Genomic DNA, 23,230 nt, shown 5'->3' with positions numbered 1-23,230 from the left:
TTTAATCGCAGCACTTGGGAGGCAGGCATACATCTGAGTTTGACTACACAGTGAGTTCCAGGATGGGCAGACACAACCTGTCTGGGAAAAAAAAACAAAAAACAAAAACCAAAAAACCTGGCTACCTCAGAGATTCCAGGAACTGAACTGTATTCTGGAGAAAAACAGTATGTTATAGCAAAACACCAACACCAGTTCCAAAACCTATTAAAAAACCCAACACGTTACTTAATGACTTCCTCACATAAACCTTGATGCAGCCCATCTGTGTATAGAATGCCTGCCTAGCATGCAGAGGTTATAGGTTCAATTCCCCCATACCACAAAGCATAACAAAACAAATTAAAAGAAAATGGAATGTCTCCATCTTATAGATTAAATAGTTCATTTTGGGAAGATCCTGACTGAAAGAGGCAGCCTGTGATGGTTTGTCTATGCTGAGCCCAGGAAATGGCACTATTAGAAGGTGTGGTCCTGTTGGAGTAGGTGTGGTACTGTGGGTGTGGGCTATAACACCCTCATCCTAGCTGCCTGGAAGTCAGTATTCTGCTAGCAGCCTTCAGATGAAGATGTAGAACTCTCAGCTTCTCCTGTACCATGCTTCCTGCCTTGATGATAATGGACTGAACCTCTGAACCTATAAGCCAGCCCCAATTAAATGTCCTTTATAAGAGTTGCCTTGGTCATGGTATCTGTTCACAGCAGTAAAACCCTAAGACACAGCCACCAGCCAGGTATTTTCAGTTCAACCTTCCACTACCCTACACAGCCTCTCAAAGCCTGAAGGGCATAGAGCAGATGATAAAGTAGTTTTAGTGCATAAAAGTCTCTGGGTATGTTGTATAACTTTGCAGGTATGCACTACCCTCCAGATGGCACTCCAACTGGTGTGGATGTTACCGTACCACCACGGAAACATCACACCACGAAATAGCCTAATCAGAATGCTTTTCAAGGTTACTACAAAACCACAGTGATGATCTTGATAATAGAGTACAAACTTCAGAGATCGGTATCTGTGATAACCATTTCAACTTCCTTCTACTCATCTTATGTACACTTAATCAATCCTTCAGTGTGTAGCTTCATAGCGCAAAAGGACAAAAAAAAAAGTGTAAACGTACCTCAACGCCAAGCCCTAACAGAAACCAACTGGGGATTCTGATGCAAAGAAGAGGAGAGAGGGGAGGAAGTGCAGCCAGCAGAAGTGATTAACAGTACTTGCCTGTTTCTTCATCTATCCTGAAAACACCAATTCCAGAGCCATCTCTAATGGAATACCGGATCTCTCCATCTCTGCCTGTGTCTTCGTCGTGAGCTGACACAGTCATGACTGATGAGCCAGTAGGGACGTCTTCTTTCACTACACCCTTCTCCACGAAGCTGGAGAACACTGGAGCATGTAGGTTCTCATTCACATCAACGACCTCCACTTCCACATAGCAAGTGGAAGACAGGGACACAGGCTTCCCTTTGTCTTTGGCCCTCACAGTGAGATTATACAGTTGCTTCTTCTCAAAGTCCAGCTGCTGGACAATTCTAACTGCCCCGCTGAGTTTATCCACATCAAAGTGGCCTTCTCCATGGTCCAGGAGGCTATATCTCACCTGACTGGACTGACCCATGTCCGGATCATAGGCTTCTAACCACATGATGATGGTTCCTTCTGGTAGATCTTCTCGGACTTTCACTGAGTAATTGGGTGGGATGAACCTAGGTGGGTTGTCATTAACATCATCTAGTGACACCTTCAGGAGCACGGTGGAGAACAACCGGGGTTCCTCTGTGGCTTGGTCCCTGGCCTCGATCTTCAGGTAATGCACAGGTTGCACTTCACGATCCAAAGGCTGGATAATTTTCACCACACCGGTCACGCTGTCGATGGAAAACGTCTCCGTATCTGTGAGAATAGCGTAGGTCACGTGCCCGCTGGGGCCCAGATCTTTATCCGTGGCTTCAACCTGGATGATGTCACTGTTCACCTCCTTGTCTTCACTCACTTCCACAAAATAGCTCTCCTGTAAAAACTCGGGCGCATTGTCATTGGCATCCAGAACCGTGACGTCCAGAAGACGCCAGGCAGCCCTCTGGGGTATACCGAGGTCGTACACGGTAATATTCAGGGTGTATTTGTCCATTACTTCGCGGTCAAGTGGAGACAGGACTTTCAACGCGCCTGTTTCCATGGCGATGGTAAAGCAACTATCATCATTCCCTCCAGAAATAGCATAGACGAGTTTTCCATTGAAGCCAGAGTCAAGGTCGGTAGCATTCATGAATAGTATATTGGCACCCACCGGGAGGTTCTCCTTTACCTCAATTCCAGTTGGAAGAGTACCCCTGAACTGTGGAGCATGGGCATTGACGGAGTAAGAATCAAAGAAAATATCCTCCACGTCCCCCTGACTGTGTAACTTATTCGCCTGCAGGAGTTTCTCTGCCAGCATTTTGGCAACACCGGTCTCCTCACACTGCAAGTTGACTGGCTTGCGACTGGCAGCCACCGTTAGGTTGATGTATAACGGCGTGGCAAAATTTTCCCCGTCTGTCGCCGTGATTCTCAAACTGTGAAAGGAAACCTTCGCGCCCAAGCCATCCGTGAGGGAGTGCTTTAAGGACAGCACACCGGAGCTGGGGTTTAAGCCAAACAAATCCAACTCATTTCCGGCTTCAATCTGGTACCGGACCAGCTGCAGCTCGTCGGCGTCAATGGCAGACACGGTGGCTATCTGCTCCCCCACACCTAGGTCTCGGGGAATGGTCCCCTCACAGTTTATCCTCTCAAACAGGGGTGTGTTGTCATTCAGGTTATTGAGAGTAATCGTGGCAAGGACTTCGACTTCCCGGCGGTATGGCAAGCCCCAGTCAGAAGCACGGATCCTCAGCGTGTACACGCGAGGCATCAGTTCATAGTCCAGATTCTCAGAGGTACTCACAGTACCCGTGAAGTGGTCAATGACAAACGGCACGTGATTTAAGTTTGCAATACTGTAAGTCACGTAGCCATTCTCCCCCTCGTCGGGGTCCATCGCACTCACCCTCGTGACTGCGGCACCGATAGGCGCATTCTCATCGATGGATGCTTTGTACGAGGTCTGTGTAAACTCAGGGGGGTTGCTGTTTGTACCTAAAACTTTGACCACCACTCGGGCGGAGGCTCTTTTGTCACTTGTTGTCACCTCGAGTTCAAAATGGGATGTGTGCTGCCTTCTAATGGGTTCTAGAATGGAAATGAGACCCGTGTTGTGATTCAAACCGAATTTAGGTTTTCCAGGAGTGCTTTTAAAAACATACCTCAAATGGGAATAACGAGGAATGGCTTTGATCAGGACCACAGGTGTATGTGGAGGGGCAAACTCACTGATCTCGGCTCTGTAAACATCCATTTCAAACTTGACAGGGCCAGCTCTGAACTGTGGAGAAATGATGTGAATAACTTTCACAGGGGAAAACTGGGGAGGAGTCCCTTTGTCTTTAGCCTGCAATGTCAGGTTGTAGCCGTAAGGATGGCTGTCCCAGTCGATGGCCCCGATGGCTTTCACTTTGAATGCTTTACTCCCTGGGAAAGACCTCACTGTTTTAAACTGCTGAAGGAGGTCGCCAGCCACGATGCTCAAAGACGCTATCTCCCCGTTGGCACCCTGATCACAGTCCTCCATGGTGATGATCGCGTAGGTTGGGTCCTTGTCCAGCTCAGAGGGCGACAACGTCACTGCGGTTATGATGGGCGCACACTCGTTGGCCTGCTCCACGTGAACCGTCAGCTTGGCCAAGCTGCTGACCCCACTGCTACCGTACAGCTTCATTCCCCGGTCCGCAGCCAGAATCTCCAGCTCATAGAGCTGAGTCTCTAGGAAATCAAGCCTGCCAGTCAAAACAACAACGCCACTGGTTGGGTGGATAGCAAACATGTCAGTTCTGTCTTTAAAACTGTAGTAAAATTCACCATTGGTCCCAATGTCTGCATCCGTGGCACTGACTCTTGCGATGCTGGTCCTTATGGCTGTGTTTTCCGGCAAAGAGACGCTGTAGGAGGTGGGGGAGAATAAGGGCCTTAAGTCGTTTGTATCCAGCACTTGCACCCGAACCTTCACTCGGGCCTCGGCATCGGTGGCTTTCTCCACTGCCTTGACGATCAGCGTGTAATGGTCTCTCACTTCTCTGTTCAGGATGGCGGTATTCCCTCCTTTGGTTCTTATCCTTAGAAAACAGAAGTCTCCGAGAACATACTCTTCGGCTTTGAACAGGTTTTCGCTGTCTCCTGAGACGATTTTGTACCTTATCTCCCACGAGGGGTCTAAGATGTAGATGCCCATCTTTCTGGGGTGGCCAACATAGGTCTTCGCTGCCGAGTTCTCGTGCACAGTGACATTGTACTGGAAGTGTGTAAACTGGATAGGAGGGGTGGGTTCAAGTCTTTGGCTGCCATCACTGTCTCCAAAATGCTGGAGGAAGAGGAGCAGAAGCAGAAGCAAGGCCAAGTGTCTCCCCATTGTTTAACTCCTGGCCACCTGTAATAGAAAAAGAAAAGAAAAAAGAGTGTCACTTGCCGGAGGGGAAAGAATAAATTGTAAATATAAGCCTTATGCATCAAGCATTCCCCACCCACACAGACTATGAGTAAGCGCTTCCCAACACCAACATCAACACTCTAACAACTCTAGAAGTATGTCTGACAGCTATCTTTCTCTTGTTATTGTTTTCATGCGCATCAGTGTCCGCCTGGGAACAGGTCCCTCCGCAAGAGCAACTCTCTTCTTAACCGTTGAGCAGTCTCTCCAACCCTGAATTTGATTGTTAAACTTACGTCTTCAGGCCAAACACAGACATCAGTTTTTGAAAAAAGCAGACAAGGAATGCCTCCTCTCACACACCAGGAACTACGTCCTCAAAATCATATAAATTTACTTTTCTGGCAGGAAAATTTCTTTTGAGACATAATTTCAAGTAACCCAGGCCGGCCTCAAGCTCACTGTGTAGTCAAGGATGGACTTGAACCCCTAGCCCTCTTGCCTCAGTCTCCCATTGCATGTTTCACCAAGCCTTGGAAGCTTATAACCTTGTGCTAACACAGGATTGGAAACATGCAGAGTCTCTCAGAAAAAGTCCTAAACGGTGCTCTCACAGGACCGTATGTAATGATAGCTTGTAATCTGATCTCAAAAATTTATCCTGGAATTATTTCTTCATAAAAATAATTAAGTTCACTCCCCACAGCACTCCCTTACTGTCTCACTTAGTACTGCAAAGCTATTTAAAGGAATTATAGTAATCATTACCGTCAAATCTGCAGTGAAGTAATTTCTAAACACCAACCTGAGCATACAGTCAAAGGTCATTTTATAACAGGAAAACCTGAATTAAGGAGCTTGACAGGCAACAGCTCTGACTACGGCAGAGAAGCAAATCTCTGAGCACTGACATTTTACCATCAGGGTTGTCAATAACCCCTTGTTCCAGGGTCTGGTATCTTCAAAACCCCTCACACCCTGTCCCAAGGGCGTCCCCAGTGAAAGGAGTGACACAGGCACAGAAGCTGAAACATCAACGCATCAAGGCAGAGTAGGAAGGATGCAGAGCTACGGGAAGGGCAGAGAGTCACTGAGGAGGGAAAGAGGGAGCCCGAACAAAGGGCAGCCTTTAAACAAGTGGGAAGGTGGGTCAGGTCCACGGGGCTGAGATTGGGCCAGAGAACAGGGCTCTGTTCCCACCAGCTGTTCTTCATCACCCCAGCAAATTCATCCCTGGGGGAGGTGGAAAAAAAAATCAGTGTGCTTCCCCACCACCCAGCGCTGACAGCACAGTACAGAAGCTCGCCCTTTGCGGGGTAACCGTCTGATGAATATGAACAAAACTGTAAGAGACCAGCAAGGGTGAACGAAACAGCAGACCGGAGGGCTGGCTTGACAGCCCAGCAAAACTAGCAATGGCAGCATTAATTTACAGTATCTTAACTCAGCCACTGCTAGCTTGCCCCATTAGTCATTTTATTAAAAGGGGGGGGGGGAGGAGAAGAAAGCCGATATGCCTAAAGCAATCAGGAGCTTAATGGATACTGAATCAAGTTCAAGTTGGGCACCCAACTTGCGCTGTAGCTTTCACGCCTTCTCCTCAACAGCCAAGTCGGGAAGTCATACAGATCCCTGACCTCGAAAGGGGCAGGGATGATTTAACAGACTAAGGACGTCTCCCAGCGACGGCCCCTACAGAAATCTCTATTTGCTCACTAGTTCTAATACTTGGGGAAATTTGAGTTCGATTTAAAAAAAAAAATCCTGTAAGTTTGAGAGAGAGAGAGAGAGAGAGAGATCCATTCAGTTCAGCTGTAGGCTGTAAGGTCACACTATGGAATATCACTGTTTTCCGTATGTAAGGATGAAGGAAGGCAAAAACCATAATCCAAACCCGTGTGAAGCAGGAATATGAAAGTACACATAAGGAAAACTAGCTACAAAAATGACGCTGAGCAGGTGCTGTCCTTCTTAAAAAGCTCGTTGTTTTAAGGGACAGTGTCACTGTCATCCACCTCACAATGAGCAACTGCATCAAGAGAACACTGCAAGCACTTCAACGTGCTTGCTTAGCTCTACACATGAAATTTCACACGGTCATCAAAAATAAGACAGCACTCAACAGACTGATGGGTAAAGATACCTAGAGAAATGGACTAGCCAAACTAAGCTGGCCCCATTTATGTTTGCCAAAGGAGGGAAGAAAGTCTCTCTGTGTGTATATACACGGATAGGCTCAAAATGGAGAAAAACTCTTGATAGATAACAGTTGAGGGAGAAGGAACAGGCAGACAGGGAGGTATATTCATTTGTCCTATACTGTATGAATTTTTAGCCGTGTGTGTTTGTGTGTGTGTGTCATATGCTTGCTCTTTTAATTATAAATCCTTCAACAAATATTTAATGGTCACCTACTGTGAGGCAGGTACATCTCTAGATGCTGTGGAATTAAAAATGAACCAAACTTTCCATACTAGAAGGAAGGAAGGAAGGAAGGAAGGAAGGAAGGAAGGAAGGAAGGAAGGAAGGACAGATGGACGGAGCACTTCCTGGTAAAGCAAACAGGCTATCAAGAGAAAAAGAGCCCACTGGATGGTGGGTAAGGGCTTCAGAGGAAGTACACAGTCAGAGACTGCATCCAGGCCTGGAGGAAGAAAAACTTTATGTGTTTCTCAAGCTTAGCACAACTGACATTTCTGGGAAGTAATGCCTGCGTTCTCTCGGACACAGTGGAATGGGGAAAAATAACTGAGAGAGGTCTGGGGCTGGAACACAGTGAGGCTGGAGCACAGGGGGTCTGGAAAAGAAGCCAGCGACAAAGGCCAGGAGAGAAAGGATCATAGGGAGTCCTACCACATACATTTCGAGAGCATTTGAAGCGTTTCTGCATCAGCATCTCACATGAGCACGTTACTAAGGAGCTAGCCAGCACCTTCACACACTGGAATTTGATGTTTTAGGATTAGACTAGGACTATGTCTTGAAAAGGACCACAATATCATCTTCCACACATCACACAAGTGACATCCGTGACTTCATCCCAGCCTCAACTGAGATCCTGTCCTGTCCTGCTTTTCCGTATGATGCTCGGTGGGAGGACACCAATAGGTAGCTATGGCTTCTCAAACAGAGAGACTAAAATAGCACTCCTCCACCCGCCCCACACACACCCTGCTTAGAATTCTGAGGGTCATTTGTCCACTCTTACCATTTACATATTTACTCAACCACATTTTATGGCCCTATATTTTACTCCCAATGAAATGAGAAACAACAGGGGGGATTTGAAGCAGGAACATGGGATTGCTGACGGAGAAGGGGTCCCTCTGGAATCTGTGTGTAGAAATGTAGGCAGCATGGGTTGAAGCCAGTATGGGAGGGTGTCCCCATTCCGAAGCTGCTACAACAGGATAGGTAAGAAGCCAGGGAGCTTAAACCATTATGATCAATACTGGAGGTGGGGAGAAGGGGTCAAACTCTGGGCCTATTGAAAGATTCACTGATAAATTGAGGGAAAGAGACTAAAAGGAACATAAAAATACCAAAGATGTCAAGGACTCTATGTTGAGCAAGGAGGATGGCCTATAAACCCAGAGGGATGAGAGACGGAGAGAAAGAAGATCGGTCCGGGATCTGGAAATGGGATCAGCAGGTCAGGTTCTGATTGCAGCTGTTTAGAGGAGTCCCACCAGAGTGTCTCTTACTCTCCCCCAGGACTTGGTAGCTAGGGTCTGGTGGCACCTTCCAGGGAAGATGGAATCATTAGGAGGTGGGTGAGGTATAAAGGAAGAGAGCTACATCACTAGAAGCATGCATGATCTTGAAGGGGCTATTAGGACCTCACTCATTTCCAGGCCGCCCTCCCGACCCTGCTTCCCTCCCCCTCCCCCCTCCCCTTTCTGCTTCTCAGTAAGGTAAACTAGACCTTCTCCACAAGTTCCCACCTTGATGTCTACACCAAGACAGGACCAAAGAACAGGGACCATTGATCATGGATGGAAACTAAGAACCAAATTAAACCATTCCTCCACACAAGTAAATTACCTCAGGAATGGGCAGGTGACTGGCTATGGTTAGGCTATGGTTACTGGCTATGGTTACGGGCAGGTGTGGTAAGCAGAAGGATCCAGCCTGGAGGAACTGATCTGAGGAATCATCCAAACAAGGAAGACAGCTCTTAAGGCTAGAAAGGGAGAAAAAAGTCAGCCAAGGACGGAGCCTTAATCAAGACAGAGGCATTAATTAGCAGAAGAAACAGGCCAAGGGGTCAAAGTAACAGCTAAGGCAGGTGAAGAAAGCAAGAAATAGGAACAAGTGTCAAGGAACTCCAGATACCAGTATTGAGTGCTTGAAGCCCAACTTCAAGACTTGGGCGTGTCCCATGTAGGCAAGCTACGATCCCTGGCCCAGCACCAGAGAGGAGCCTGGAGTCCCCTCCCAAGTTCTCAGTCATACGAAATCCCGATTGGTGAAACAGTACAGGTGTCCCCTCCCCATGAAGAGAAACCAAACACAGTGTGCCTGCCACATCTTCTCAGGATTCCCAAACACTTTTCTCCTCTCTCCCACTCTTTTCCTTCCTCTCCCCCACCTCTCTCTCCCTCCCTCCCCACCCCTCTCTCTCCTTCTATAACTAACCCACAGGCTCCAAAGGACATATCACAAATGGGAGTAACTTTCTGGACCATTCAGACAAACATTTACAACTTTTTTTTGTCTCCTTTGAAAAAATTTATTGATTGATTTTTTTTTTAATGTGTTTGGGTGTTTTGCCTGCAGAATCAAGAAGGCGGCATTGGATCCCCTGGAGCTGATGATAGAGACAGTTGTGAACTGCCCCATGGGTGCTGGGAATCAAATCAGGGTCTTATGGAAGAGCAGCCAGTGCTCTGAACTCCTGTGCCATCTTCTCCAGCCCAACTTTTTCTCCTTTAAACTCTTGAGTTTACTGACAGAACACCGCTGTGCTTAAGCTAAATTACTAAACAAAATCATAGAATTTTTTTAGTAATCCATTGTTCAGGGACATTATTGGCCCTACAGATAGAGGTATTAATGATAAACAGTGGATCCAGGTTTCATTATAAAATGTCACAGTCAAACTGAAGCTGTGGCTCTAAGCAAGACATATGGGGGGGGGGGTCTAAAAAGTATGCTATTACCTAAGTCTCATACTTACGAAAATTAGACTCCAAAAATCATCTTAGCCCAGAGTTAGCGTTTGAGCTTTAGAAGACGGTCACAGGGCATGAACTCATAATTAAGTTGGGACTTCTACTTTCTATTTTCCAAAGGGAAGACAGAACGTGTCCTTAGCTCAGTCTTGGAGTCTAGGATCCCCTTAAACATCTTTAGTTTAGATTTCTAAAATCCATAGGGGAAAAAAAAAACTTTCCTGGTAAAGTAAGATATTAATGCCCTCCTACTTCTTCGTCAGAAGACTTCATGTCAAATGCCCCAACGACTGCGAATGCCCAGTCTTCATGAACAGCACACAGCATCTGTGTGCAGAACATGACTACTAATTTCCATAGGGTTAATAATATCTCCTCAAACGTATTCTTTTTTTTTTTTGATTCAATCTACTTTCACTTAAAATTATAAGATTTAGACTCAGTCCCCATGCTTTCAGAGGTAGAACTTCTTAAACTCATGAATTCTGTTTGACGCCATGACACTTATAACTGAGAGGCCGCTGTCCTCAGACACAAAAGTGGTCATCTTTATCCTCTATGTATTAGGGAACTGTAAGCAAAGAACTGTGCACTGGGCCTTTGCACTGGTCCCTACAACTCTCAGAATCAGCAAGTGTCACTGTGATTTATTTCGCTATTGAAGTTTACAGTTTAATATTCTTTTTACTGTCACTTTTTCGATTTTTTCACTGGAGACTGGACCCAGTGTTTCATGCCTGTTAACGCACGTGTGCACTGAGTGTGTTTGGTGCGATTTATGTGGAAGTCAGAGGTTAAGTCCCCATGAGTTAGTTCTCTCCTCCCCCGGGTGTGAGGTCCAGATACCTGCCTCGGGATATGAGAGTTTGGGGGTTTTTTTGACCCACTAATCCACTTTCCCTGGCCCCAAAATGCAAGTTAAATGCGTTCTCATTCTAAGAAAGGCAAACAAATTTTTTGATAATCTCTATATTGTGTACATGAGTCTGTAGGAACAAGGTTATTAGAATAACGAAAGTGATGTTTCTAGTTGACATCACAGACGTGAGTATGGGACTGACATGGCATTCATCCTTGGTTGGGCTCACCTCTTCATTTTCACCCCTCTCTTCTCAACTGGGGCCATCACAGTTTAGGTTGGTCGTTCTCTGTCTACCACACCCAGGGTCCAGGACAAATTCTGCCCACAGAAACAGGCTGTCTGCCTCTCATGTTTTAAGTCCCTATGGTCTAATGTGCTTTCTCTCGGCAGACAGAAATAACTTAACGCAATGCTTTGGAACAGTAAGCAGCAATTACCGTGGCTACTTCTTCCACTCCCAAATTATCATGGCTTCAGTGAAGAGCCAAATTATGCTCACTGTGCACTCCGGTGCGGGCAAAGGTACTTCACGAAAATGGCAGGTCAGGAAGGGGAAAGTGCCACTCGGAGCAGGAGGGTAAAGTCAGGGCGAAGACGCCTGAGAGACTGCCTGACATCCTGACTCCATAAAACTCTGCATCTTTCCCGACGACGTTGCTCTAGAGCTCAGCCTTCAACAGCCCCTTCCATCCTGCTGAGGCTATAAACACAGGTTCCTCCCTACTTATAAATAAACGGCTCTCAACACTGCATTTCCTTTAAACTAACACCCTGATTTTTCTTACCTTGGAAAGGATCTCGATAAAAAAAAAAAAAAAAACTTTCTCAGCATGTCATCGTTGACTGCTTTTCACGGTTCCTTCTCTCCTAAAAACCACTGCTAGCCTCCAACTCCTAACAGAAAGCCTTCAGATTTATCCCCACAACACATGCACACAGGCACACGCACGCACACGCACACACTCAGAGAATTTCTTCTTCAGACATCACGAAAGCAAATGACCTTCTTCTCTGTTCATCTCCCCTGATCTTACACATCATGCTTCAAGCAACTCACCCCCCTACCCAACACCCTGAGTCCTTTACATCGTCCGAGTGCCTAAAACAGAAAAGCAACCTATAACAAAACGACCCCTGAATCTTCCTACTGCTTGCTGCTCTCTACCTCATTCACAACACGCACCCTCTTCCCACACAAAGCCTCGATTACCGCCGTCAGGACCTCATCTGAGAGCTGCCAACATGCCCATGGCTGAGTCTACCCTCTCAGGCACCTAAAGAAGAATCCTCCTGGAACACCATCTGCTCTAAGTTAAGACAGCCTCTCTGCTGGTTTCCCACGGTAAAAAGGAAGTCACACAGGTCCACTGTCCTTTGCTATTTCAGGGGAGAGGCTTACTACTTCCCCGCAGCCCTCCAAGGTGCAGGCTGGGATCAAATAGAGGAAGGGAGCAGAAGATTTATCACTGAAATCTGGCCCCAGCGTCTGTCACTAACCGACTAGGCGAAGGCACAGAAGATCAATCCTGTGGACTGCATTTAATGAGAACCTGGGGGCTGCACTGTACAGTCCTTAAAGCTTCCTGCCACCCCCTCCACAACCCTTCTAGCCCCTCGTTCCCCCCCACACACTGCCCTCCATCCCTCAAACTCAGAGTTTAGATGGCCTTTGATGACCGTCAAACCTCCATTTATAAAATGTCACCTAGAATTGTCTTTTACTAATTTCTGGGAGCTGCTCCCCCTTTTCCACCTGTGCTGCCACACCTGACCCATACATGCATTTATTAAGACACAGTATATTATGCATCTCAGTAACCCTGTTTTCTAACCCTATTCCACTCAAACTTCTTTCTGGTATTATATATCATTTGAATATACTTGCGTTTTTTTGTTTTGGGTTTTTTTTTTTTTTTTTGTCTGCTAATGTTTTTGTTTTTGCCTCTGCCTGCTGATTCAGTACATACTGAATAAATATTTGAGTATATTTTTATTTTATCTTTAAGGATGTGCATGTGTGTCTGGGTGGGAGTGTGCACGCATGAGACCTGGGATTCCCCACACCTGTGTTATACGCTGTTTCGAGCCACCAATGTGGGTACTGGGAACAGAACTCAGGTCCTCGGAAAGAGAAGCAGCCACTCACCACTGGGCTCTCCCCAGACCCTGACTTGGTATATTCCTACTAGGTTTTGACAAAGAATTTTAATAATCTGATCTCTTACTTACCTAATGCAACCCCGGTGTCACTGCAAACTAAAGGGGCACTTCTCACAGGCTTGTATCATGCCAAGCTGTCTTGGGGGCAGGACTCCCAACCAGTGTGGCTGGGGGCGCGTTAATCTAAAGCAACAGCTACACTTCCTCCTATCTGAAAGACAATGCAACTTAAGTCTCCTAATACAGTTCAGTGGCTTCTCTTCAGCATTTCCTTGTTTCCGTGTCCTTAACCTTTGCCCCATAAGGCCAACTTCCGGCACTGTCATTTTTATTGTTCTGTGTTCTACTCTGGTCAAAAGAAGACAGCAGCTACAAGAAGGAAGTCCAGTGAACCTAAGTTGAAAGAAGCATCCGCGGTAACTCACCCGGAGTTTTCATTTTCTTCCAGCTAAGGTCTCTTTCTTTACTCTGTAGTGAGCCGACCACAATCAAGTCACGCAAGCCACATGCTACTTTGGACATTCCTGGTTGCCCCAACCCACTCCCCAGTCAGTCATGAGGAACTCAGCCAAATCCACCTACTGCAGGTGCCCCAGCTTGCTCAAGTGTTAGGATGGACTATTGTGATCTTCGCCAATCTCTTCCAACATCCAATGCTGACTAGCCTTCTCTCTGAGCTCTTTAAGGATGGGAAACCTGACTTGTCCGCCCACATCCACTTCGTCAAGCACCGGGGTTTGCAGAGAAGACTCACACTTCCTGGACTGACAAATGGACCGATGGATAAAAGACCAAGAAAGGAGGCTAGAAGGCTGGATTAAACGGGAGAGGACACGCACAAGGAAAATATGAGAGTGCTTCTGTTCCCCAATAGAAAAAATTCAGGGGCAACCACCAGGCCAGGGACAGCATTATAGATGGTGGCCCATTTGGCTCTAAATTCCTAGCTTGTCCAAAATTAGGTCACCACCACCACCTCAAAACCCTTCAGAACTTCCTACAGGTGATACCACATCAGTGTCTTACTTCAGACTTTGTCATAGAGCCCTATGATTGTACACTCTACAAAGGACAAAGATTAAATAATGATTGAATTCCCAAAAGGCTTATACAAAACACATAAGCAATAGATGTGTTTATTTTCAAGTATACAAGGAGCTCTTGGAACTCAGCAAGAATCTCAGAAGTATTTAAATCTAGATCTTTCAAGAAAAGGCCAGCCTTTTTTCAAAGAGAGAAAAGGGTTAGAGACAGCTCAGGGGTTTAGAGGCCAGCTGTTCTTCCCAAGGATCCAGGTTCAATTCCCAGCCCTGACATGACAATTCGCAACCATTTGTAACTCCATTTCCAGAAGATCTCTTCTGGCTTCTGAGGGCACCGGGCACACACATGGCACATGACATACAAACAGGCAAAACAGCCAGACACATTAAAAAATAATAATAAAAGGGTTTTTTTTAATCTTTGAAAATAGTCAATATACACGTTTCTAAAGGTTTTAAGTAGAACTGCTTCTTCTCAGAGGAGAACAAGCCACTTTCTGATCTTAAGTGGTGTATACCATCTGATTTGAAAACACCTTTCTGGGGTCTAAGGACAAACAGACATGTCTTCTTGTTGTTGTTGTTTTGTTTTTCTGTATAGCCCTGGCTGTCCTGGAACTTGCTTTGTAGACCAGGCTGGCCTCGAACTCAGAAACCCGCCTGCCTCTGCCTCCTGAGTGCTGGGATTAAAGGCGTGTGCCACCTTGCCCGGCCAAACAGACATGTCTTAATTAAACAACTTTCACCTGCCACACAATCTGCTCCAAAAAAAAAAAAAAAAACTTTCCTACTGTAAATGCCCAACCATGAAGACTAGAATGCAGTCCTTCCTCTTTCTCTATGAACTAAGGTCCTTCAGGCATCTAGACAGCATTTGATGCTAGAATGTGCCAATGTGATTTGGTTTGTTGAGTATATGTATAAAACCAGCCAGACCTAGGTGGGAAACAAGTAGCCTAAGAGAATCAATGCCCTAAGATCTCTTCCACTTCTAACCTAGAAAGAAAGGCCTTCTCCAAAGATGCCCAAGAGCTGAAGCTGAAGATGTACCCTACAAAGGAGAAGTTAAAGGTGACCCTTATTACTCTGAACACACATCTTTGCTATGAAGTTAACTGATCCATTTACTCACACACAATATGAAACCAATAAAGACACACAAAGTGACTACTTACCCACAAAAATGAACTCACAGGTGGCCCAAATGACTTTATGAAGGCCTCTAACAGCCTTACTTCCTTTCACAGTGGGGGTTCAAAAAAAAGGGGGACCTGGCTTATTTAAGATGTTATTTTTTTTTCAAGAAATGGGCAAACTTTTAAACAAAACTTACACTAAGCTTGTAAAATACTACTTCAGCCACAACTAAGAGTTGTATCATTTAAAAAAAAAAAAAAAAAAACTTGTTTTAAATACCTGTATATCTCTATATAATTTAACAAGGAGAGAGGAAAAGTTCTAATAGCAATGATTCCCGAGATGCAAAGCGAAATAACCTAGAATGAACCAATACAGTTGTGGAGCAGAGGCGACAACTGTTTGTGTGGTTTGGTCACACAGCTAAGACTGATGTGAAAAAACATCAATAGCTCTTAGCATTCGCACATGAAAATATGCTCCTAAAATATTAAATATCAAAAATACAAAGCATCACAAGTTAGCTTTTGCAAAGGTAAGTTATGTGCCTTTTAAATCTTTTCTGATTCTAATGGTCTAAGTAAATTCTCAGCTTGTTAAAAAAAAAAAGAAAGAAAGAAAGAAAAAGAAAAAAGAAAAAAAAATCTCTACCAGCACTCGGGAGTTGCTTAACAAAAGCCAACTAATGAAACTATAGTTCAAGCACATGAAAAAAAAATTAACTACATAGAAAATATTTGCGAATTTACTTTGCTATAGCACACAATTGTCTCCTTGTTTCCAAGGCCCTGCAATTCCCATCAGTGGGGGGTGGGATTCTTCCAAGACAACCGAAAGTTAGCTTCCTAAAAGAAACCATAGAAAGAGGACTGTGAAACAGACCCTCTCTTTTAATAAAGATCTCATAAGTTTATCTTCCAGAAAACAGACAGGCAACTGCCTGGCCGCACACTACCCCGGAGGCTTAGCCTTGCAAAGGAGCCGCATTAAATCTCGGCGCTGCACTCCTCCGGGCACAGAACATCTAAGAAAACTCAGCGACTCCATTTCAAAGATCCCACGCTCAAGCGATCGGCTCTGCTTTCATCTCTGTATCTGGAAACCGCTCCAAAGCCGAGATGGACAGGAGTCGAACCCGGAGCCCGCAGTCCGGTTTCCCGGGTCAGACAGCCTGGCGCTGCGGGGAGTAGCATGCTGGCCGGGGAACCGCAGCGTCCAACGCCAACTCTGCAATCACCATTCCCTCCACGTCTCGCCGGTCCCTCCACCCCTCCGCCTCCGCACCCTAGAGCCGCCGCTCAACTCTGCTAGTGGGCAAGGAGACCGGCACCAGCCTCGGCCACGGTGCAGCCGGAGGAGCGTGGGTGGGAGGGAGGACATTCACCCTCGGCCCCAGCCTCAACGCCGCCCTCAGCAAACTTACTGCAAAGTTGACTCCAAAGTTAGCGGCGGTGCGGTCGGGCGCACAGCCCGGGTGCTCAGAGCGCCCGGCGGCCAGAGCCCGCTGTGCCGGGAGCCGCACTGGACCCGCACGTCCGCATGGCGCCGCCGTCCGTCCAGCCCCGCCGCGTCCAGCCCGGCCCGCGCGCCCCAGCTCCCCGCCGTGTGTATCCCTCCGCCCGCGGCCACGCCTGCCAGCGCCGGCTCTAGTTTCGCCAGCGCCGAGACTCCCTGACTCCGTGCGCGCAGCCCGAGGCCGCCCCGCCCCCGGGCAGAAGCGCCCGCCCGCCCGCCTGCCCGCCCCGGGGGCTACCCAGACAGGCGTCCGACCCAGAGCGAGGCGAGCGCCTTTCGAGGAGCTTGCCAGACGGAGAGGGACAGTTTGGGGACTGTGTTAGAATATCGAGCTGCTGCTGCTGGGAGGAATTTCATTGAATGTTCCCTGCTAAGATAGGGGAAACATTTGATCCCCCCCCCAAAAAAAACCGGCAGAAAGTGAGAAGTCACCTAGGACCTAAGAAACAACGCCCCGCCCGCCCCCCAACCCCAGCATTCCTTTAGACTTTTTTTTTTTTCCCAACCTCCAGGAAATCCCCGAATCCGCATTTGAATGCCTCTCTCCCAGGCTGCAGCCTCTGGGGTGAAAAACTACAGAGGGTCTGGAAAGGAATGCAGTTAGGTCGGAATTTACTTCCTCCTGAAATCCACATTAGGCCTGAAGAAATGAATAAGTTTTCCCGCGACCTGTTAATTCAGACTCAGTTGGACCTCAGACTCTCTCGGATCGTCGCGGTGAGCCCCAGTGCCAGTCTCCGAGACAGACGCCCCCCCCCCACCCCCTCAATCCCGGGGTCTGCGGGACAAAGGGTGCTGAGCCTCCCTGTGCGCATTCTCAGCGTTTAATTCTGCCCCAAGGGTCTGTGAGCCTGGCCCCGCAGCTACAAGTTCTCCGGTGAGAAAGGGAGATCCCCAGCAAGCAGGCTCCCCACTTGCTGAACTCCCTCTGGCGCCCGAGCGTCCAGCCGGCGCATCCTAGGGCTGCAAGTCTATCCGCGGCGCCTGCAGAGCTCCAGGTACCGGCTGAAGAGCAAAGGAGACTCAGCCGAAGCCAGCCACGCTTTGGGACGCAACCCAGAGAAAAGGAAGGACTTGACCTCGGAAAGTTTGTGGGGCTCGAACATTTTAACGCTGCGAGGACGAAGAGATCAGATTTCCCTAGGAGCGGGTGGAGGCAGCTGCAGAGGGAATTGCACCGCAGACGGGGGCCAGAGTGTATTTCTTTGGCTCAAAGTTAACGTCACTTCTTAAGCCATCTTAAAGCAAGGTGGCTGAAAAAGATAGTAATAATGGTGTCTAGCAGGTTACGCTTGGGAAGGAAAAGTAGTGCCTGCAGAATGAGTGTGCTGATTCGTACCTCTGAATTCCCCGCTCGGTATTTAGAACTCATATATTCACAACACCCAGAAAAGGCAAACATCATCGTAACCTAAAGACTCATCTGGCCCCGGCTTACAAATAGCGCGAAGTGCTCGCGGAGTTACCGGTCAGTGCACGCTGCGAAAGTGAGAGACCCGATCTCCAAGCTCAACCAGTTTGCGACCCCCTCCCCTCCCCGGAATTTTAACGCTCAACAAAACACAGCCACACACACACACACACACACACACACACACACACGCAAGCAAGCCGTTGGGGGAGGGGATGTAAGAGGGCCTAGGGTACCGCTGCTAGGAGAGGGAAAGAACAATAAAAAGTATAAAAACACATCGTTCAATAACATTAAATCATCACTGGATTTTCTAAATGGTACAAAGGAATTCCTGTTTAAAAATCATTCATTGATATATCAGTGCTTACTAGGACTAAAATATCTAATTAAGAATCCTAAATATCCAGGCTTACTAGAAGAAGTTGCACTTGGTCGCTACAGGAACTGCCGAAAGCCAAAAATGCAGTCTCCTGTGTTGCCACATCTTGCTAATCCTTTAGCCACCAACGGAACGAAATGGAGAGATACCTTTTTGGCCACGAGAGAATCACATAAAGAGAGGTGTAGTTCAAGTTCCGCGAACATCCTTTAAATAGTCGATCTTCTTTGACCCTGTCCCCAGAGCCTCATTGAAATTAGGTGGAAGAAGGACTTTCCCCCCAACCTCCCCCCAAAAACCCGCTCCTCCAGCACTGCCTCTACACTCGGTCCACCCAAGCTGGTTTTCTGAAATGTATTAAGTGTCGTCCAGCGTAAATGAAGGCTAGGGTGGAAGCGATCAAGCTCTGTCTGGTCCACGTCGTTAAGAGTACCCGGCAGGTCCAAGTTCGAGGTCTGCACTGAGCTGAGAGCTGGGAGCGCGCCTTGCCCAATGCTCGGACTAGAGGGCGCTGCGCCACTGCAGATCACTCAGTCCCCAACGCGCCCTCCCAGGGCACCATTTCTATAACAAGTTACACTGAAAATAATGCACAAACGGCTTCACTTCTCAAGTTCTTTTGAACAGCGCTCTGTGTGTATTTTGTGAATTCCAAAAGCTGCGCATGCTTGCCTTTCATTCCCGCGCCCCGTGAAGGCCGCGGACAGTCCAGTTCCTTGAGCGCAGACCGTGCAGGATACACATGAATTCCCCCACTCGCTTACACCCTCCACGTTATTTCATTTACGATTAAACTTCAATTCTACCAGGCATGCAATGAACAAAGAACTCACCACAGTAGCCCGGTCCTCGGTGCTCTCCCTTCTAGTCCCCGGCAGTTGGGTAATTCCCACGCCGTTTGGATATTTGTTAGGATCCGGGCTCGAAGTACCAACTTTGCCTCCCTTGGATCTTCAGCATATCCCCAAGCAGAGCGCGATCCTCCTCCAGTGCTGGCGGGACTCAGGTGGGCGCCTTCTCAGTGGCTCTCAACCCGGGGAAAGTTTGAGCACCAAAAGAGGTGGAGAGAGAGCGCACGAGGTCTGGGGAAAGCGCCGAGGGGAAGCCAAGTTTGTCAGGACATGTCCAGGCAGCCAGCTGCCGAGTTGAGGAGTTACGGCTGGCAACTGCGGCGGATCTCTGCTTCTTTTCCCTACTCCTCCCTCTAGGAGCGGCTGGGGGGGAGGGGAGGTGACGTCAGAGCCCCGCCTCGCCCCCGACTCCCCGGCGCTGACCGGGTTCTCCGACTTCAGTCGGCCTCCCAGCCAGTTGCAGCTAAGGACGCCAAGGCTGCCTCCAGCTTCCCTGCTGCAGTGATCTCCGTGGGCCGCAGCCGTCCCCACGAAGAAATGTCCGTCCCTCTCCTCCCCGCGGAGTCTTGGGGCTCCGCCGAGTGCTGGCTTCTTCGCACTCACCACCGAATCAGCCAGCCAGGGCCCCCCGTGGCGCTCGCCTCCCGGGCTTCGGAAATACCGGGTCCGGCAGCGTTTCCCACGCCTCGGACTGCAGGTGATGCTCTTCCTCTTCTGCAGCTGAAACTCCTCGCAACGTGTCTGTGTCGCCCGCCCGGGTTTTTGCAGGGCAGAACCGCGATCAGTCTCTGCAAGCTTACTGGACGACTCGGACTTTGTCGTCCTCCAACTTCTGGAGATGTGATGTTTTAAATTTTTAAACTATTTAAAATTTTAAATAGTTCTCGTTGTCCAACGCTGCTTGTGGTCTTTGTGTTGAAAATCGTATTTTTAATCTCCAAATCCTTTCCAAATGCTCCTCTGTCTTTAGACCTAGTCTGAATCATAGATTTCGAGAGGTAGGAGGAAGCGACAGGGGCGGAGCTAGTTTTTTAACGTATCTTACAAGTAATCTGTAGTGATAATGGCTAATACACAAATCAATTGCCTACACCTTGAAACAACATAAATTTACAAAAATGCAAACCCCGTTGAAGCTTAATTTATAAATGGACATGTCGCTTTTATATAAGCGTCCAGGCTCTGGGAAAATATCTACTATGGGATTTTTTTTTAATGCCACTAAAATGCCAAAATGCATCTCCTGAACAGCATAAAAGGAGCCATTTATGTAAATTGACACTGCCCCAAAAGATTATTATTAGATTTGAAGGAACCTAGGCGAGAAGGGGATGGGACCGGAGACAGGTTCCATCAACATATTTTCATCTGTTTGCGTAAATATATTGGTCTGTGTAGTTTCGAGAGGTTAAAAGCAAACAAAGCTAGGGGGCTCAAACGGTAAGGAAAGAGGAAGAGACCGAGTGTTGTGGGTGTGTGCATAGGCTTGAGAACTGCTCCAAGCTGCAGCGAACTCCCTCATCTGAGGTAGTATGGGACCAATATCTGTTGTGAAAGGTAAAACTTGTACGTTACAAGCAAGCCTCCCTGGGTCTCATCTGTTTGCCACACGGATAGCATCCATTCGTGCAGACAATATGTTTTTTACTGACCATCTTAGAAAATGTCTAGCATGTATGTAAAGGGTACTTCTTATCGCTTGTTCGCCCAGGCCCCTGATTTTCCTTTGCGATCTGAAATTTCTTATAAGGGAGGTGGACTGGCTGCGGGGGTGGTGGGGGAGGGATAAACTTAGAGGCCTCTGAACATCCAGGGGCAGCTGGGGAGGGGGGAATCAGAGAGAAGACTGTCTCATCAAGCAAGCCTGTCAGTGCCTAGTCACTTCTATCCCTCACTATGGTAACTGTGCATGCTCAGCCCTGCTTTTAGGTCCACACTTGATGTTAGACATTGACCACATACACAAGTGCTCAAAATGACCCACACTCTCCCGAGGCACTGCTGCGTGCGCAAGTCAATTTGGTTTGATAGACTAGTCTTTAGAGTTGCTTAGGCAAACCAAGGTATTCCAGTTGTAAAAGAACACAGAGGAGTTTACGTTTTATTGATAGTATTCAGTCTTTAAAAAAAAAAAAAAAAAAAGGCTCGCTTTAAAAGTTGAGGACAGGGTAATTTGAACAAAACCCTTTGACCTGAGCATTGAGAATGGACCTGGACTAGCCATTGGCTATTTTGGTTTAAATAAAATTAAAGTAACATTTAATTCCTTAATCTTTCCAACTATGTATCATATGTTGACTACCCACATCTGGTTAGTGGCTGCTCAAGTCAAAATATATTTAAAAACATCTTGATCACAACAGAGAATACTACTAGAAATACCTTGCTATATATCTTTAATTTTTTTTTCTTTTTCTAAGGCTACATCAAGCATTATATTTCAAGTTCCCACTCCAGTACCGAGTCACTTCTAAAGTATGGGAGTGCAGAATCATGAAAGGACTCAATCATTCCCCAGGTAGTTCTCAAGTACCAACAACTTGCTAAGTGAGATTATGTAAGGTTCAAGTCCTAATAGATGAGGTGTGTTTATGTGGATAAGATATAGTAACACGGCCTTAGAGTTGTTTTTATATCTTTGCTCAGAACAGAGCACAGGGAAAATAATAATTTTAAACAAGATTGCATTCTCAAGAGCCTGACTAACTCCCAGCACCCCACCCTCCCCTGCATCCCACCCGCATCTCACCCTCTCCCACACCCCACTCTCTTCACCCCTCTGCACTGTGCTCAGCTCTGTCACATCCCCTTTACCCCTTCTTGCACCCATACTTCTGGGGCTGGCAAGAAGTATCTCTCCCAGACGTTAGTTATTTTATTTTTGCATTCAAATCCAGCTCTCCTCTGGGTTCTGCATACACCCTTTAAGAGGAACCTTAAGCCACACAACTGCCCAGCCTGTAGAGCTGTTGATGGTCCTCCTCCTCCTCCTCCTCCTTCCCCAATTCAGAGTAATGGAGGCTTTCTCAAAAATACATCCTAGGCCGGGTGTGGTGGCGTACGCCTTTAATCCCAGCACTTGAGAGGCAGAGGCAGGCAGATTTCTGAGTTTGAGGCTAGCCTGGTCTACAGAGTGAGTTCCAGGACAGCCAGGACTACACAGAGAAACCCTGTCTCAAAAAAACCAATATATATATATATATTTCTTGATGGTTCTTCTGGATATGGATATATATGTTATATGGATATATATGTCACAATACAGTATATATTAATATATACTATAATATATATATATATATATATATATATATATATATTCTCACAATGTCCTTTATGGTTTAAATTTAAAGTGCCCTCACAGGCTCATGTTTTAAGTTCTTCTATGGCTGATACTGTTTTGGGAGACTGTGGAAAATGTAGTAGATATGACCTGTTTAAAGGAAGCAAGTCACTAGTGACAGCCCTTTGAGGATCATAGCCCCCTCCACACCACTGTATCTCCAGGAATCAGGCTCAGCCACTCTAACCCACCGAATGGGCTGCCCCGTTCTGCCCTGTCATGATATATGGCAATGTCCTGAAACCTTGAGCTAAAATAAACCTTCCTTTCCTTAGGTTGTCTCTGAAAGTCCCTACTGCAGAATTCTAGAAAGCATTAGTCATGAATCCCCCTACCCTCATCTCATAGATGAGAAACTGAAGTGTACTGTAGATAGGATAGCCCAATGTTTTGGACTAAAGTCTGCAGCTACCTAGCTGTGAAGCCAACATTCTTGTCTACTGTAATGCAGCACAGCTCCTGAGAGCCTGCTCTTCATCCGTACTCCTTATGAACCATGACTGTCTTACCTTAAACATCAGCAAAGCTGTAGTTTGGAAACTGACTTGGAAGAGGGTAAAGTACTGATCAAGCCTCAGCCAGAGAGGATTGTTCCTTTCTAGTAGCTCTGCTGTACGTGAAGGAATTAGTCTTCATAAGAGAGTCCTTTAATCACAGAAGAAGAGCATCCTGATTGTGTTTAGGAATATATATATAATGCAATCATTACTTGTTTGGATTTCTTATTTTGCTAGGTAGATATAGATACACTCTGGCACATTGCTTTTAAATTCAAAGTCAGCATATGGCTTTTAGCTTGTTTAGGCTGAACAACAGAAAAACACACACCAAGGATGCTCAA

At 46.9% G+C, this 23,230-nt stretch overlaps 2 protein-coding genes across 8 annotated transcripts in view; one reads left to right on the top strand and one right to left on the bottom strand.

Annotated features, from left to right (window-relative positions):
- Nucleotides 1-19,513, bottom strand: part of Fat1 (FAT atypical cadherin 1) — a 120,116-nt gene extending 100,603 nt beyond the window's left edge. For 6 of the 7 annotated variants that reach the window (XR_003837393.1, XM_029480377.1, XM_029480379.1 and 3 more), the window contains exons 1-2: nt 19,029-19,513; nt 1,226-4,511 (exon numbers count right to left, since the gene is read on the bottom strand). Coding sequence is in view for 6 of the 7 variants with exons in the window: in XM_029480377.1 (XP_029336237.1) it covers nt 1,226-4,493 (3,268 nt within the window). In the remaining variant the exon portion in view is untranslated. Of the gene's footprint in view, nt 1-1,225; nt 4,512-16,310; nt 16,445-19,028 lie in introns of those variants that run through there. The other variant, XM_029480378.1, reaches the window with a different exon arrangement.
- On the top strand, nt 16,997-19,915 carry LOC110300814. Its single transcript, XM_021171087.1, has 2 exons — nt 16,997-17,119; nt 19,404-19,915. The coding sequence occupies exons 1-2, from the start codon at nt 16,997-16,999 to the stop codon at nt 19,896-19,898; spliced, it is 618 nt and encodes a 205-aa protein (XP_021026746.1). The 3' UTR covers nt 19,899-19,915.
- Nucleotides 19,916-23,230: the final 3,315 nt, after the last annotated feature.

Source organism: Mus caroli, chromosome 8 (assembly GCF_900094665.2).
Source record: "Mus caroli chromosome 8, CAROLI_EIJ_v1.1, whole genome shotgun sequence".
NCBI lineage: Eukaryota > Metazoa > Chordata > Mammalia > Rodentia > Muridae > Mus > Mus caroli.
Note: the sequence above shows the minus strand (reverse complement) of the source record. Positions and strands in the feature narration are given on the sequence as shown.